Here is a 17,976-nt window from a genome sequence, read left to right as displayed (position 1 = left end):
TTGTCAAAGGGATAAGCACTGTGGTTTTGTATCATTAGCTGGATAATGGATTTACTAATAGTTTCAATACAGTGTCTGCCAGCCTTCTTTACTTTTAACGAGGTACTGCAACTTGGCATAAATCTTAAAAAATAGATAATCTCACCTACAGAGACTGCTTTATATATCTTTGGTTTCCTTTGTGCTTTCCAAGGCACCTAGCCAGCTGTAATCTGAACTAAAGGGATGTGCGTGTGTGTGTGTTTATTTATGTGTGTGTGTGTGTTGTGCTACCAAATTTTATAGTTAATAATTGAATTGACATGGAATCCGAGGTGGATTGTTGAGGGAATGTTTTGCTTCATTTACTTGAGACAACTGTTGCAAAATGCCTTTTTTCTGATGCCTCATTCATGGTTTAAGTTCCTTTAAAGGATTCTTTCTCTATTAATCCAACTGAGCACAAGATCAGACAAGTTTTGGTAAGGTAGAAAAGATTTGAATAGGTGGACTGAGGACCAGATTAAGGTCCAAAAGACAAGGTGAACAAATTTTTGTCCATTAATTGTAGATAATTTGTGGCGGAGAGAACTTTATTGATCAATTCATTATTCTTTCAAGAATAGACAGGTATCAGCATGCCTTTATTTCCTCTTCTAAATCTTGAAGACTAGGGCCCAGTCTCCTGTTACTGGACATTTGTGACCAGGGTCAAACATAAGAAATACCTTGCACTAAACAAAATGATGGACAAAGATATTTTTAATAGATAAATATTGTTTCCTGAGAGCATACAGTCTCTGAAACTCATGATTGAACAAAGTATCAAGCACATCCAGACCACAAATCACCATACGTCCCCAGACACTCTAAAATAGTAATTAACAATATTGGCAACCTCACTATATAGTAGTTATTGATTGACCCGAATCGAAAAGGTTAGTATTAAACCAACTATCCACTGCGTTTGACTTTGGGTGTTTTTTTCCCCCCATTTTACGTGGATAAAGTCATTATGTGTGTTACATTTTTCTTTTGGCTCTACTTTCTTGCTTTGCATCACTTTATACATGCCTTCACATACTTTCTGGGTTCTTCAGTCGCCTTTTTATTTCAGACTGAACTAGTTATTTCATCCTTGTGTAAACTCCCTCCATTATGAAAATAGTAGCTATCGTTTTTTAAAGTGCTTTCAAGTTTGCAAGCGCTTTGCCATGACTTCATTTGATAATCACTACTTCTGCAAGTTTAGTCTAGATGCTACCAAGGAGACAGAGATTAGACTACGTCACTCTAGGTCACATATCGTGTTCACGCCAGAACCAAGATTTGAACCTTCGACTCCATAAACCACGGAGCCTTTTACCTCCTGTCCTTTGGCGCTACATAATACAATCTGTTTACTCATTTTTCAGATGTTAGGCACAGATTTGGTTTCCAATTTTCGCCATTTCGGAGAACGCTCCTTTTTAAAAACAACTGACAGGTACGTCAGAATCAGATCTCTAAAGCAGAGAAAACATCGACCCACCAGCGTGAACGCTTCCAAATACCGCGACCTGGTAAAGTTCTCGCGGTAATATAACTAAGGAAACACGGAAAAGGGTTCCGAGACAGAGCCGGACCGACTGCCGGTTCATGCGTTCTCGCGAGATTTTCCGGGAATGGGGAGAAAGGAGAGGATATGTGGAGGCGGGGTGGATGGGGGGGGGGGGGGGAAAGAAGCGCCGCTGAGGACGCAGATCCCCGCCCTCTTTCCCGCCCTCATTTACCCACCTGAGTTGAACTCCAGCATGGCAGCCGGTTAGGGAGTGAGACCAACAGCCCACCCGAAAATTTGATTTACCTCCTCTTTCCTTCCTCGTCCGCGCAGGCACTCGCTCCCTCGCTGGACTATCCCGGGTGAATTCTGAACTTTGAGAGTTCTGCGTAATGACTGTAACATTAAGCATCAGCTAGACCAGGCCCGATGGGCCCTAAACGCCTGTGACAGTGGCTGTCCCCCTCGCCAGATGGATCCTCTTGCTTCAGAGTCATGGATCCCTGGGGAAAAAGCAGCAGAAGGTACAGGTCCTCAATTGAATGGACTCATATAGTTATGTTTATTCCGTTATATTATTCTCCTTTTTTTCCTTCTGGGTTTCCTCCTTCGTAGGGAGGGAGTGGGGGGGGGGAAGTCCCCTTTCCTCACTTTTGCCCAGTTTTCCTGCCAAGAGTGTTCACCAACTTTTCCTCTTAAAACCCTTAATCTCCTTCAAATTTAGTCCAACGTGTAGGTTAACTTAAAACAATATATTTTAATCCAATACGTTGACACTTGGGTCCTTTGAATTACTTTATATATTGTCTTAATGCATTTAAAAATATAATTTTACAAAGGGGTCAGTAGGCTTCACTTTTTACCAAAGGGGTCAATGACACAAATAGTTCAGAACCCCCGATTTATCTTGGGTGCTACTTTATACTTGGAAGCCCTTCCTGATCTCCCTAGTTGTAAATGTTCTTTTCTTAATTCAGCCTATATAGAACGATTTGTTTGTATTTTGGATTCCTTTCCTAGAAAATAAGTTTCTTGAGGGCAGGGCAGTTTTATTTGTATTGCCAACATCAGGCTATGTCTGGAACATAATAGGAGCTCAATAAATACCTGTTGTCTTAGCAACCAGACAGCTTCTTGCACATAGAAGGCACCATTGATTCTTATTGATTTAAAATGTTAGGAAGGATATGAAGAGAAATAAGATTACAAGGGATAGTACCAGAATTATGAGGAGTCATGTTGCATATGATTTATGTAGCAAAAAAAAGCTCAGATTTTCTCATCCTTCTTTATTCAACAAACTTATTGGCTCCCTATTGACTCTAGGATTAAATATAAGATTCTGTGTTTAGATTTTAAAGTTCTTTATAAACTTGTTCCTTCCTACCTTTTCATTCTTTTCATACCTTATTCCTTTCCATGTACGTTGGGATTCAATGACACTAGTCTCTTTCCTATTCCTCACATACAACATCACATCTCCTAATTCTGATTATTTTCAGTTTTTCTTCTATACTTTAACCTTTTTCTCCTCACTTCTGTCTCCTACTTTCCTTGGCTGGCTTCAAGTCTTACCTGAAACCTTGTTTTCTGTAAGGAACCTTTCAAGCCCTCTTTAATCTTTGTGCATTCCCGCTGTGACTACCTTCAATCTATTCTCTGTATGTCTCTTTTGTATATGTTGTTTATTTGTTTTTCTCATTAGATTGTAAATTCTTTGAGATCAAGGAATTTTTTTTTTTTTCTTTTTTCTTGTAGTGCTTGGCACAGTTTCTGGCATATTGTATGTGATTGTTAAATCTAGTTGACTGATTTATCTTTCTTTGGTCATTACGTAGTTATGATCTTATTAGCCTTCTTATATATTATCTCTGTGTTTCAAGCAAACTAGCCTTCTCTCTGTGTCATCCATAGAACACTCCATTTTTTGATTCTCTGCATTTGTACTCCCATTCCACTCCTGGACTGTACTTTCTCCTCACTTCCCTATATCTTCATCACAAAGCCTTTCCTGATCCTAACTGTTATAAGTGCCCTCCTTTGTATTTTTTTATTTATTCAGTATTCTTTATATATATTCAATATGTCTACATCTATATTCATCCATCTATGTGTGTGTATATATTTTTTCTCCCAATACAACATAAATTCCTTGAGAGCAAGGATTGTTTCATCTTTTATCTCTCTTTTTTCTTAGTGCCTGGCACAGAGAAGGCTTTTATTGATTTTTATAATAAACTTTTTGGTAGAGAATATGTCAGTTCAGGCCTAATCTGAAAACCTTTATTTTAAATTTCATCACTGAAAATCTTTCTTAAATGTTTTCATCCACTTTTTGCTGAGAAATCAGTTCCTCAGTCTTGGTTACAAGACATTAATCAGCAAGAGGAGATGGGGGTGGGGGGTGGTATGGTTAGGTTTACTGGGTCAGTCTCCCTAAATCCAGGTAGCAAGATAACTGTTAAAATAAGCTATGAGTTGAGAAAACAGTGCTAAAAGTGACTAATAATAATACATTTATGATAAGTTCTTCAGTGGAGAAAAGAAAGAGATAGTGTAAGAGGGGTTAAAAATGATACTGGACCCTGGAACTGGGGAATGACTGTAGTAGAATTGGAAGCGGCCTCTCTTTCTTTTTGACCCCCAAATTAGCCAAGGGCAAGTTGAGGGGCTAAGCTTTTGGGAGGGATAGAAGAGGGAAGATGTAAGGATGAAGAAAAAAGGGAATTTTTTTGTGATTACTCAGTCACCTAATAGTGATTAACTTTTAGTATTTAAGGGGAAATATATCCCCCCTCTCTCCTGGAACTTCCTGTATTTGTTTAATAAAAGTGTTTTAATTTATGTGACTGTGAATTGTTTCCAAAGAATTGAAAATTAGTATCAAATAGATTGCAGTGGAGAGGCATATAGGTGTGAGCATACTGCAAAAGATAACCCATGAAGAATTTTAAAGAACTGGAGTAAAAGATGTTATTAGTGAAATCTATGATAGATAAAAGATTAGTTACATGGCAAATGTGAGGGATGATAGCTTGAGTGATTCTTTGATACTAGGAAAAAAGCAAGGGAGGCCTCTAGAATGTTTGGTGGACCCCTGATTATAAAGTCAAACAGAATCTACATTATTGTAAGAAATATCCAGATCTTTGAAAAACAGCTCACTTGTATTTGAATGTTTTTCATGAGAAAAATGTGTGTATGTCTGCCCACAAACATATGTGCATACATTTAAAGAGATGGTTTCATTTAGCCTGAATTTTCACTTCAATGTGAATGTTCTTATTCTATGACATTTTTATTGTTTACATTTGCACTGTGATAACTTCTATTCACTGAATTTCAAGATTGATTCATTGTTTACTATTTCCATCCTTGTCCAAATACCCAGATTTCCAATATATTAGTTTGTCAGTCTCTTTTTCTTTGATTACTATGCAACTGACAATTATGTGTATCAAGATTTGTAGGACCATAGGACTTTAGAAGCATCTGATCCAATGCCTCTTGTTACAGATGAATAGTCTTAAGTTTAGTGACTTGCCCACTTATATAGAACGGAAGTGGCAGAACTTGGAACTTGTTACTCTCAGTCTATCACTTTTCTACTGTGCTGCACAGACTCCTCCACAGTGCCAGATAAATGAAATATTACTGTGTATCTACATGGAAATAGGTATAATTGTTTTATTATAACACTTTGAAAACTTGTTTTTCTCTTTTTTTTTCTTTAGATGTGTGGCATATTGGAGAAAGATGTCTTGTCCCTCTCACAGACAGTGGGAAGCTTTGTGAAGCAATAGTGAAATCCATCAAGACAGATGAAAATGGAAAATCATTTGCACTTGTATTATTTTCAGGTTCACTGGAAAAGAAAGTACCTTTAAAAAAACTCCAAAAAGCAACATCTGGTAAAAGTTCTTTCAGAAGTTTTATGTTTGATGATATTGACTTGGAAAAGCCTTATTTCCCAGACCGAAAACTTCCATCACCGGCTGTTTCATTTAAGTTATCTGAAGATGGTGATTATATTCCATATACAATTAATAGATATTTGCGTGACTACCAAAGGGAAGGAGTCCAGTTTCTATATAGACACTATTCCTTGGGAAGAGGATGTATTCTTGGTGATGACATGGGACTTGGAAAAACAGTACAGGTATTTTTTCTTTTGTTTGCATAATAGTTAAAATAGTAGTGTGCTGTTATAACTTATTACCTGTAGTACTACTACACAGAAGTTACTTGAATCATGGCTTTCACATAAGTTTCTTGATAAATGTTTGTTGAATTAATAAATGAATGAAAAGCGTTAAGTGATTTTATACCTATAGACTTTCTTTAGGAAGGGACAGGATTCTTCCTCTTTCTTTGAAGTATTGAATTAAGCTTAGATTATTTTCCCAAGGTCCATTAACTAAGTTGGTCATTATTTGAGTCTTTATATAGTTTTACCATCTCTGTTCGTTATTAAAGGAATATTTATCTATTTTATGGCTTATTCATTTTTTTCTTGTTTTCTTTTCTCCTCCTTTCTCCTAACTTTTCACTGCTCTTTACATTTGGCATTTCCAACTTAGTAGAACACTGAGGAAGGGCTGAGTTTTAAAATTCCAGTTAGTAACAGAATCTTACATAGAAAGGTAATCAAGAATCCCCTGTACAACTTTGCTAGCAAATGCTCATCAAATCCTCAATTAAGCTACTATCTCTTGAGGCAATCCATTCCATTCATGGCATGATAGATTTAGAGCTGGAAGGCACTGCAAGTAGTCATCTGATTAACCTCCTCATTTTACAAAAGGCAAACATTTTCACAGATCCAGGGAAATAAGTCATTTGTTCAAGGTCACACAATTAATTGTTAGAAAGCATTTTCTTAAAGTGAATCAATATTTACATTTGTACTTTTTATCCACTGCTTCTGGTTTGGTCTTCTGAGGGCAAGCTGAGCAAGTCTAATCCAACTTGTTTGTTAAAAAACTTCAAATATTTTAAGAGAATATCAAAAATTCAGTGAACAGGGATAGAGATCTAAGATCATTTAGTCCAACCCCTCATTTTGAAAATGAGTAGTGGGGGTCCTAAGAAGTAAATAAAATGACAAGAGACAAAGCTAAGTTCTAGACCTCAAATTGAGTGTTTTTTCTAATACACCATGCTTTTCTTTTCCAGTTCCTTTAACTGAGCTTTATATGAGACCCTTTATCATGACCTTTCTTTGTTTGCTATTTTTTCTTTTTAAATGTTTTATTGATTTTTTTTTTTAAAGATCAGGGTCACTTCTCGGTGCTACCCATATCCAAGTCTCCTTTGTAATTATTGTCAAGTAAAAGAAATTAGTCTTTTGGTAGTATCTGAAAATATGTACCGCATTTTGCAATTATGACAAGAAATAAGAGGAGGTCATGATGGTTCTTTCAATTCTTCTTACACAACACTTCTCCCACCTATGCTATCTTTTGTCTAGTTCTAATATCACCACCTAGTTCAGGCCTTCACCACTACTTATCTGGATGATTGTGTTAGTTTTCTAATTGGTTTCCTACTTAAGTCTTTCCCTTCTTTAATTCGTTCTTTACACAATTGTCTAGGTGTTATTTTCAAATTATGTATCAGACCATGGTACTTACCTCCTTAATTGACTCCAGTTGTTCTCTAGTATCTTCAGTATTAAAAACAAACTTTTCCATGTGATATTTAAAGCCATTCATAATCTGGTTTCAACTTGTCTTTCTAGTATAAATTGCTCTCCTTTGCTCTAGATGAACTGGGCTATTTGAGGTTCCTCACACAAAACATTCATCTATCTCTGTACCCTTGCCCAGTCTTGTTGCCCAGGATGGTGATATGCATGTCCTCTACCCCACAATTCGCCCCAATCTCAAAGAATTCCTAGTTCCCTTTAAAACTCAGGTGAGGGGCAGCTAGGTGGCGCAGTGGATAGAGCACCAGTCCTGAAGTCAGGAAGACCTGAGTTCAAATCAGGCTTCAGACACTTAACACTTCCCAGCTCTGTGACCCTGGGCAAGTCACTAAATCTCAATTGCCTCCGCAGAAAAAAAAGAAACAAAAAACAAAACAAAAAAAACCTCAGATGAAATGCCCCAATAACTTATTTCTCTTAACTACTAATGCCTTCTGTTCCCCATTATCTTGTATATATTTTTATATATTTATCTGTTTGTCTCCCTCTGTAGGCTTTCAACTCCTTGAAAGCAGGAAGTTTGCTTTTTGTCTTTGTTTCCCCAGTGCCTTATATAGTTTAATCACTGCTTGTTTACTAAGTGATTAATGGTCTCTCCTCTCTCTTTTTCTGGGTTAGGAATTTTCCCCATGTAGCCATTATTTTTGAAGGTATCTGATCTTATTTGTTCTAATTTTTTAATGGTATTTTTAAATTTAAATTTAAAAATTTAGGTCAGGCATCCAATTGAACTTAGTATATTACATGATATAAGTTCTTAATCTAATAGATACCATATTACTTTTCAATTTTCTTATCAGTTCTTGGCAAAAAGAATTGCCTTAATGGGGAAAAACTGGAACCTTTCCCAGTAAGATCTGGAGTGAAGCAAGGTTGCCCACTATCACCATTATCATTTAATATCGTATTAGAAACACTAGCCTTGGCAATAAGAGTCGAGAAAGATATTAAAGGAATTAGAGTAGGCAATGAGGAAACCAAACTATCACTCTTTGCAGATGATATGATGGTATACCTAGAGAACCCCAGAGATTCTACTAAAAAGCTATTAGAAATAATTCATAATTTTAGCAAAGTAGCTGGCTACAAAATAAATCCCCATAAATCCTCAGCATTTTTATACATCACCAACATAACTCAACAGCAAGAGATACAAAGAGAAATTCCATTCAGAATAACTGTCGATACCACAAAATATTTGGAAATCTATCTACCAAAGGAAAGTCAGGAATTATATGAGCAAAATTATAAAAAAGTCTCCACACAAATAAAGTCAGACTTAAATAATTGGAAAAATATTAAGTGCTCTTGGATCGGCCGAGCGAACATAATAAAGATGACAATACTCCCTAAACTAATCTATTTATTTAGCGCTATACCAATCAGACTTCCAAGAAAATATTTTAATGATCTAGAAAAAATAACAACAAAATTCATATGGAACAATAAAAAGTTGAGAATCTCAAGGGAATTAATGAAAAAAAAATCAAATGAAGGTGGCCTAGCTGTACCTGATCTAAAATTATATTATAAAGCAGCAGTCACCAAAACCATTTGGTATTGGCTAAGAAATAGATTAGTTGATCAGTGGAAAAGGTTAGGTTCACAAGACAGAATAATCAACTATAGCAATCTAGTGTTTGACAAACCCAAAGACCCTAACTTCTGGGATAAGAATTCATTATTTGATAAAAACTGCTGGGATAATTGGAAATTAGTATGGCAGAAATTAGGCATGGACCCACACTTAACACCATATACCAAGATAAGATCAAAATGGGTTCATGACCTAGGCATAAAGAACGAGATTACAAATAAATTAGAGGAACACAGGATAGTTTATCTCTCAGACTTGTGGAGGAGAAAGAAATTTGTGACCAAAGATGAACTAGAGACCATTACTGATCACAAAATAGAAAATTTTGATTACTTCAAATTAAAAAGCCTTTGTACAAACAAAACTAATGCAAACAAGATTAGAAGGGAAGCAACAAACTGGGAAAACATTTTCACAGTTAAAGGTTCTGATAAAGGCCTCATTTCCAAAATATATAGAGAACTGACTCAAATTTATAAAAAATCAAGCCATTCTCCAATTGATAAATGGTCAAAGGATATGAACAGACAATTTTCAGAGGATGAAATTGAAACTATTACCACTCATATGAAAGAGTGTTCCAAATCATTATTGATCAGAGAAATGCAAATTAAGACAACTCTGAGATACCACTACACACCTGTCAGATTGGCTAAGATGACAGGAAAAAATAATGATGAATGTTGGAGGGGATGCGGGAAAACTGGGACACTGATGCATTGTTGGTGGAGTTGTGAACGAATCCAACCATTCTGGAGAGCAATCTGGAATTATGCCCAAAAAGTTATCAAATTGTGCATACCCTTTGACCCAGCAGTGTTTCTATTGGGCTTATATCCCAAAGAAATACTAAAGAAGGGAAAGGGACCTGTATGTGCCAAAATGTTTGTAGCAGCCCTGTTTGTAGTGGCTAGAAACTGGAAAATGAATGGATGCCCATCAATTGGAGAATGGCTAGGTAAATTGTGGTATATGAATGTTATGGAATATTATTGTTCTGTAAGAAATGACCAACAGGATGAATACAGAGAGGACTGGCGAGACTTACATGAACTGATGCTAAGTGAAATGAGCAGAACTAGGAGATCATTATACACTTCAACAACGATATTGTATGAGGACATATTTTGATGGAAGTGGATTTCTTTGAAAAAGAGACCTGAGTTTCAATTGATAAATGATGGACAGAAGCAGCTACACCCAAAGAAAGAACACTGGGAAACGAATGTGAACTATCTACATTTTTGTTTTTCTTCCCGGGTTATTTATACCTTCTGAATCCAATTCTCCCTGTGCAACAAGAGAATTGTTCGGTTCTGCAAACATATATTGTATCTAGGATATACTGCAACATATCCAACATATATAGGACTGCTTGCCATCTAGGGGAGGGGGTGGAGGGAGAGAGGGGAAAAATCGGAACAGAAATGAGTGCAAGGGATAATGTTGTAAAAAAATTACCCTGGCATGGATTCTGTCAATATAAAGTAATTATTAAATAAAAATTTAAAAAATAAAAAAAAAAGAATCGCCTTACAGTACTAAGTTATGCTCTTGGTTTTATAAAACATTGGAATATTCTTTAATTCCTTATTCAGTCTTGTATCACTGATTGATTTTTTCCTGTTTTCTAGCTTCTTTTGAATAATGTTGGTGATATTAATTTATAATATAGTTTTAACCATTATAATGCTATTTTTTCTTTTACTCGAGAATTTCATCGGAATTTTAGATCTTTTGTTCTTACATATTAATTTGTTATTCTAGCTAATTTAATTGATATAGTATTGAATGTTAATTTAGGTAGTAATTGTCATTTTAGATGTGTTGACAAGGCTTACCTATAAGCAGTGTGTATCTCTATTTTAGTTTTCTTTAAAAAACTGAAACAAACATGTTTTATTGATGTCTTTTGTCTGTTTGTCAGTCTACTTCCTTAATACAAAGATAATTAAATAAAAACATTCAATACAGATTTTGTGTGACATGTATGTGACATGTTTTATCCTTGCAGTCCCTCCATCCATATATTTTGAGGAAGAAGGAATATTTCATTATCTCTTCTGGTAGCACAGTGGATAGAGTACTGGGTCTAGAAATAGGAAGAACTGAGTTCAAATGCAGTTTCAGATACTAATTAGCTGTGTGACCTTGGGCAAGTCACTTAATTTCTCTTTGGCTCAAATTCCTTGACTATAATTGGTAATAATGATAATACCTATTTTGTAGGAAAATTGTGAAAATTAAATGAGATAATATTTGTAAAAGTAATTAAGTAAAAAGTACTATGCCTGACAGATACATAGTAGGTACTGTATACTTATTCCTATCTTTTCCTCTTTCTCTTCTGTTACTGATTTTTCCCTTTTTGGGGAATCCTTTTCCTTCTAGTAATCTTTTTCATTGATGTTATTGTGTATAATTGTATATATTGTGTATAATTGATGTGTATATTGTCTTATTAGTTCTACTTATTTTGTACTGTATCAGTCCATAAGCATTTTCTCATATTCCTCTAAATTCATTATACTTGCTGTTACTAATTTCACAATAATTATAATATGACAAATTTTCATAATATGGCATGAATTTTAAAAACATTCCCTAAGCAATTTATTTCTAGTTTTTTGCAACCACAAAGAATGATGCTCTGAATATTTTGGTATCTATTGAACTTTGTCTATCTTTGACTTTGTTGAGCCTAGTTATGGGATTGCTGTGTCTCAAAATGCAATTTCTTGCATAATTCCATATTGAAATCAAAAGAGGTGGGCTCTTTCACAGCAATTCCAACACTGCATCTACTGTCTCCTCCTGAACTATGTATCATTAACTGTTCCTTATCTTTTTTCATCTTTGCCACTTTGATGGAATGAAGTAAAAGCTAAAAGCTGTTTTAATTTATGTTTCTTTTACTATTAGTGACTTGGAGAATATTTTCATGTCTTTCTTGTAGTTTTAAAATCTTCTTTTGAAAATTGTTCCTACTTTTTGATCATTTTTCTATCAAAGGATGTCCTTTCATAAGCTATTTTTCATCTTTTTTTTTTTTAATTTACCCATCTCATTCCTTTGATCCACTTTTCTGTTTTTTTTTTAAACCTGTACTAAAATAGTTTAGTGACTACTGCTTTACAATATAGTTTGAATGTTTTTATTTTCATTCATAATTTTCCTCATTTTCTTTTTTATTCTTTTTTGTGCTTCCACATAAATTCCGTTATTATCTTGTCCAGTTCCAACACATCTTCCTTCTATAATTAGCTTGGTATAGAACTCTTATTTAACCTTGAATGCTGGCTCATTTGTACACCATTTATACTTCACTTTATTTCTGTCATATTTTGTAGTTATATTTATGTCTTCTGTGTGTCCCCGATATAGAACAGATTTTCCTCATTGCCTCTTTCTGGTTTTTTTGTTAGTAGTGTATAAAAAGATTGGTCATTTCAAGGAATTTTGCAGATTTTTTTATGACATCTTCACAACTTCAGGGATTTTCATTCTTTTTTTTTTTCTTGGGAAGCGTTTATCCTTTCGATTATCCTTTTCTGCAAATGTTTGTTAATTTCTCCTCAGTAAACTTTTTGTCTGCTTTTATGAATCACTTTCCTGAGTTTTCCTTTGGTGTCCTTGCAGAAAATGTGCTTCTTATTGCCATGCCAATCCATTCTCTTCTGAAAGCTCAGTGTGTTTGTGCCCCTCCCCCAGGGCTTGGCTTCCTTTCCTCTGTTCTCTCAGACCACCAGGGTTGGAAGAAGTCTGTTCCTCAGAGGGTGAAAATGAGGGGTTGGGGCACCTCTCCTAGGAGACTGAATTGTCATTGTAGTTAGAAACCTATTCTCTGCTTTTATAAGTCTATCTCTTTTAGCTCTACCCTCTTTGCAACTAACTTTTTTTTCAGTTCTTAGCCTCAGTTCTTGGCGCTAGTTAAAGGATTGGGGAAGAGGTTCCCTAAGACACTGCTGAGAGACTTGCTCTGAGAAATCTTTGCCCTTAGATTTGTTTTCTGTCCAGGCTATAGATGTCCTGTAAGGAAGTATGTGGAGAAATGTCAGGGGACCTCAATTCTGCAAAAGAGGACAAGAACCTTTGATAGACATTGAGTTAATTTTGAAATCATTGTCTAAAATTTCCACTCATGGACTAGGGTAAAATCATAATACCCCAGGCTAGTGTTCAGTGTGAGAGATGAAAGGAGTCTAGACTTATGAGCTCCAGAAAAATTGATTGATGAAATGATCTTTCCTTACTGTTTTGGCAAAGAATACTTTGTGGTAGGCTATTTGGCTTTTCTTCTTTCTGTCATTATTGAGTTTTTTGCATTTTGAGATTCTTTTGCTTTTTGGTGGGAATAGATGCAGGGTTACCTCTCACTGAATTATCTTACCAGGATTCCTTATTTTATTTCCACACTATTCTTTCCCTTTTCCCTAACTTCATGAGATTCCTGCTTCTATCACCCCACCTCCATACTTGTTATATTGTTTTATGCCAATTCATGAGACTCTCAAGTTTTCCTACTTTTCATTCCTTCCCTTATGTAGTTTCCCCAAACTTTCATATATCCCACGTTCAAAAATGGCTACTATCTCTGTCTTCGGGGTGTATCAGCTCATATGCACTGAACCTATTAAACTTGCACAATAAAGAAAAACCTAGGCCTGGTCATTGACCCTGACCAGTTTAAGCCAGTTTGTAGCCTACCCCTCTTTATCTGGGCTTTGTGGTTAGGCTAGTTCCTTCTTCTGAAAACTGATTGGTCAGTAGTACTACTTATCTTGCATTACCTTGAAACTTGCAACATCTTATAGAAACCTAACTTTTGAGCATCCCCTGTGAAATCTGTTTCTTCTTTGTTTTCATGATTTTTCTTTCTTATGATATAGCAAATATTTCTAACATTGTTATATTGTGGAGTGATAATGAGCATTTTTAAAATCCTTAATCTTATATTAAAAACCTTTAACTTTTCTCTTTATCTTTGTTTTAGATGGATATTATTTGCCATATTAAGACGGTACATTCATTAGTATTTTTAAGAAATGGATATCGTTTTTTTATCAAATGTCTTTTCAAAAGTTTTTCTTTTGCCCCTTCTTTTTTTCCTTCCTTCTGTCATGTGGTTTTTATTATTCATGTTATTAATATGCATTATTATGTTTATAATCTGCTTTATATTGAACCAACCTGGCACTCCTGGCAGAAATACAATTTGGTAATGTATAATCTTTTCAAGATTACATTTGTATTATAGAAAAGAGATTGGAAAGGTTGCTTCTTTAAAGTCCCTTTTTCACATATTTCACATAATATTGGAATTGTTTTTTCAATGTGGGATAAAATTTAATTGTAAATACATTTGAATTTGGAGTTAATTTCCTCTCTTTTCCTCTTTGGATGCTTATTCATGACTTGTTCAATTTCTTTTTCTGATGTTGTATTATTAAAATAATCTATTTCATCTTTTGTTGATCTTATAATTTTTTTATTTTTATTTTTGTAAGTATTTATCCATTTTTCCCTAAGTCATCACTTTTTTTTGGAATGTAAATGGGCAAAATACCTTCTGATAGTTTTCTTTATTTTCTCATCATGTTTATTTTTTGATAAAATTTGCTTGTCTTCACTTTAAAAAAATCAAATTATTCTTTTTTTAAGGTTTTAGTTTTATTCAGTTCTTTTTTTTTAAATTTTAATCTGATTTTTGGAATTTCTTCTTTGTATTTTTTTATGTTTTCCTAATTTTTCCATTCCATATTTATAGAATTGTTGTTTTTTTTCTTATTGTTGATGAAAGCATTTAGATATATACATTTTCCTCTTAGGACTATTTTAGTCTTTCCTACTTTTTGCTCTGTTTTCTCATTATTGTAATTTTCTTCAATAAAATTTTATACTATTTCTGCTCTCTCTCTTCTTTTATCTACTGGTTTATATAGTCTTTTGGTATTTTTCATTTCAATTTCATCACATTTTTTTCAGTGATCAGAAATTTGTCTCTTTTCTACTCTTTCTCCCCTCCCACATACATTAACAAAAATGAAAACAAAACTCTTGTATACATATACATAAAGAAGCAAAAAAAAAAAATTCTGCAATAGTGTTTTTTAAAAAAATGAAATACAAAAGCTGTCAATACAAATATATTTTTTAATGTAAAACATTTCTACATAAGTTATTTTGTACAAGAAGACACAGAAGAAAAAATAAAAGAAAGTGCATAATAGTATTTTTCAGTCTATGTTCTCTCAATATTGGATCCTTCTCTAGAGGCAGATAGTAATTTCCTGAATCCTGAGACAAGTTATTCACAGTATTCCCTAATTTATGGGAATCTCTTTGATTTCTAATTCTTAACTACCACAAAAAAGAGCTGTTATAAATATTTTTGTATAAATAACTCCTTTTTCCTTTTTTTTTGATCTTTGGGATTCAGTCCTAGCAGTGATATTTCTGGGTCAAAGAGTATATACAATTTTATAACCCTTTGGGCACAGTTCCAAATTAATTGGTTCACAGCTCCATCTACAATGCTTTGGTGTTCTTCTTTTCTTACATCCTCTCCAATATTTTACTTTTTTATCATATTAACCAGTCTGATAACTATGAGGTCGTACCTCAGAGTTGGTTAAATTTGTATTTCCCTAATCAATAGTAATTTAGATCATTTTTTTTTATATAACTATAGATAGATTTGATTTCTTTATCTAAAAACTGCCTATTTATATCCTTTGATCATTTATTAATTAGGGAATGATTTCTATTTTTATATATTTGACTCAGCTCTCTATATATTTGTGAAATGAGGCCTTTATCAGAGATACTTGTTGCAGAATTTCCCCAATTTTCAGCTTTCCTTCTAATTTTGGTTACATTTGTTTTCTTTGTGTAAATTTTTTTTTACATAATCAAAATTATGTATTTTATATTTTATAATGCTCTTTATATCATCTTTGGTCCTAAATTCTTCCCTTGTCCATAAATCTGACATGAACTATTCTATGCTCTCTTAATTTGCTTATGGTTTCATCCTTTATGTATAAATCATGACATTATTTTGGTATATGTTGTGAGATGTCTGTCTATATCTAACTTCTAGTTTCCCAGTTTTTCCAGCAGTTTTTTGTCAGATAATGAGTTTTTGTTCTAAAAGTTTGAATCTTTGGGTTACTATAGTCCTTTACTATAATATAATTCATAATATCTATTCCACTGATTTCTTTCTTTATTTCTTTTCTAGTACCAGATTATTTTGATATAATTGCCACTTTATGAAACAGTTTGAAATCTGGTACAGTAGAACACCTTCTTTTGCATTTTTTTTTCATTGATTCTCTTGATAACCTTGAGCTTTTAAGTTCTTTTAGATGAATTTTGCAATTTTTTCCAGCTCTACAAAATAATATTTTTGATAATTTGGTATGGCTCTGAATAAATAGATTATTTTAAATGAATTGTTATTTTTATTATATTGGCCTATGAACAATTACTATTTTTCTAGTTGTTTAGATATGACTTTATTTGTGTGAAAAGTGTTATATAGTTATATCCAAATTGAGGTTGTCTTGACAGGTAAACGCCCAAGTAGTTTATATTGTCTGCAGTTATATTAAGTTTAATTTCTCTATCTGTTACTACCGGATTTGGTTGGTAATATATAGAATTGCTGATGATGTATGTGAATTTATTTTAGCCCTTAGCTACCATTTATTTTGTCAAGGAGATCAAATAATTCCTTACAGGAATGGCTTTTAACCACTTTTTGCTACCTTGTTATAGTAATTGATTAAATTTCTCCAAGCAATGTCTTTACTTTGCCAAAGAGCTTTTGTTTAAGTGGTTCGTATTCATTACAGTTTCCATATCAGGAATTAAATGTCATAGCATTATTATGAAAATAGTTTTCTGGCTATAACCCCTGAAAGGTTTTCAAGATTCCTCAGGAATCCCTAGCCCACACTTTCAGAACTACTGAATATCAGTATATTCTGAATAACTACCACAGAGATTACTCTTTTTTTTCCCTCCTACTTCCCCTCCTCCCTTTCAGTGTGTTTGAAGTAAGAAACAACAACCTTGAAACGAACTTTTGAAGCATTACCTGATTTGTAAACATCAGGATCAGTAATAATCCTAAAAGTTGAATAGGTTAATAGATTAGATGGGTCCTAGAATAACATCAGTTTGAATTTAATGTTTTATTTTAAAAATTGATGAATTCAAGGAGGAAAATAGTTAATTGTTTCTCAGCAACTGATCCATTTTTTGTCTTAAACTTCATTAAATATTTTAAAGTTGTGGGAATATAAATTAATTATTTGGTTTTCTCCAATTTGATGCACTTTGTATAAAGTTTGCAAATATTCTTTCCCTAGGTAATTTCATTTCTGGCTGCAGTACTGCATAAAAAGGGTACACGAGAGGATATTGAAAATAACATGCCAGAGTTTTTGTTAAAGAATATGAAAAAAGAATCTTCTACTTGTGCTCCAAAGAAGGTAAAGTATACAAATATCCTTAGCTCATTGGTGCTATCTTTATAAAATAATCAGCCTAAGTTTTCATAACCAATTGGATTAATTTGAAAACAGTATTTGAAGGAAAGAACCAAAGCATTTGTTTTATAGACTTTAGCTGTATTTTAATTTTAAGAAAGACAATATATTTTAAAGCATGTTATTTTTAAGAATGTTATAAATGTATAAAAATGTTATTTTTAAGAAATATTCATGTACTAGACTGATATTGGCTATCATGTGTTTTAGAGTATAGGTTAATATAATATGTAACTATTAAGGATTATTTGAGCCTTTCAGCATTAAGAATATTTTGTGAATGAAAGGAAGAAAATTGGTTATTTTTTCTTTGTTCTATTAATATTTTAAAGTATTTTTGACATTCTTTATTTCCAAATATATTCCTCTTCCTTCTTCCTAAGCTTTCATTTTTCTAACAAAGAATAAAAAAAGAAAGGATATGAAAAGCAATTCAGCCAAAATATCCAAATTATCTGATGAATTTGATATCATGTGCAATGTTCTTATCCATAGTCTGTAAAGAAAGAGGAGAGATTCATTTTCTTATCTTTAGTCCTGAATTAAATTTAGTTATCATAATTGCATCTTTCCATTCATATTATTGTATTCATTA

At 33.5% G+C, this 17,976-nt stretch overlaps 1 protein-coding gene across 2 annotated transcripts in view; it reads left to right on the top strand.

Moving 5' to 3' along the window:
- Positions 1-966: 966 nt before the first annotated feature.
- Positions 967-17,976, top strand: part of ERCC6L2 (ERCC excision repair 6 like 2) — a 148,947-nt gene continuing 131,937 nt past the window's right edge. Inside the window, exons 1-4 of one of the 2 annotated variants that reach the window (XM_051996873.1) lie at positions 967-1,465; positions 1,853-2,043; positions 5,254-5,678; positions 17,202-17,324. In XM_051996873.1, coding sequence (XP_051852833.1) covers positions 1,992-2,043; positions 5,254-5,678; positions 17,202-17,324 — 600 coding nt within the window. In that variant the 5' untranslated portion in view covers positions 967-1,465; positions 1,853-1,991. Of the gene's footprint in view, positions 1,466-1,702; positions 2,044-5,253; positions 5,679-17,201; positions 17,325-17,976 lie in introns of those variants that run through there. The other variant, XM_051996867.1, reaches the window with a different exon arrangement.

This window comes from Antechinus flavipes, chromosome 1, assembly GCF_016432865.1.
Source record: "Antechinus flavipes isolate AdamAnt ecotype Samford, QLD, Australia chromosome 1, AdamAnt_v2, whole genome shotgun sequence".
In the NCBI taxonomy this organism is placed as follows: domain Eukaryota; kingdom Metazoa; phylum Chordata; class Mammalia; order Dasyuromorphia; family Dasyuridae; genus Antechinus; species Antechinus flavipes.
This window is presented reverse-complemented; position numbering and strand designations above follow the sequence as displayed.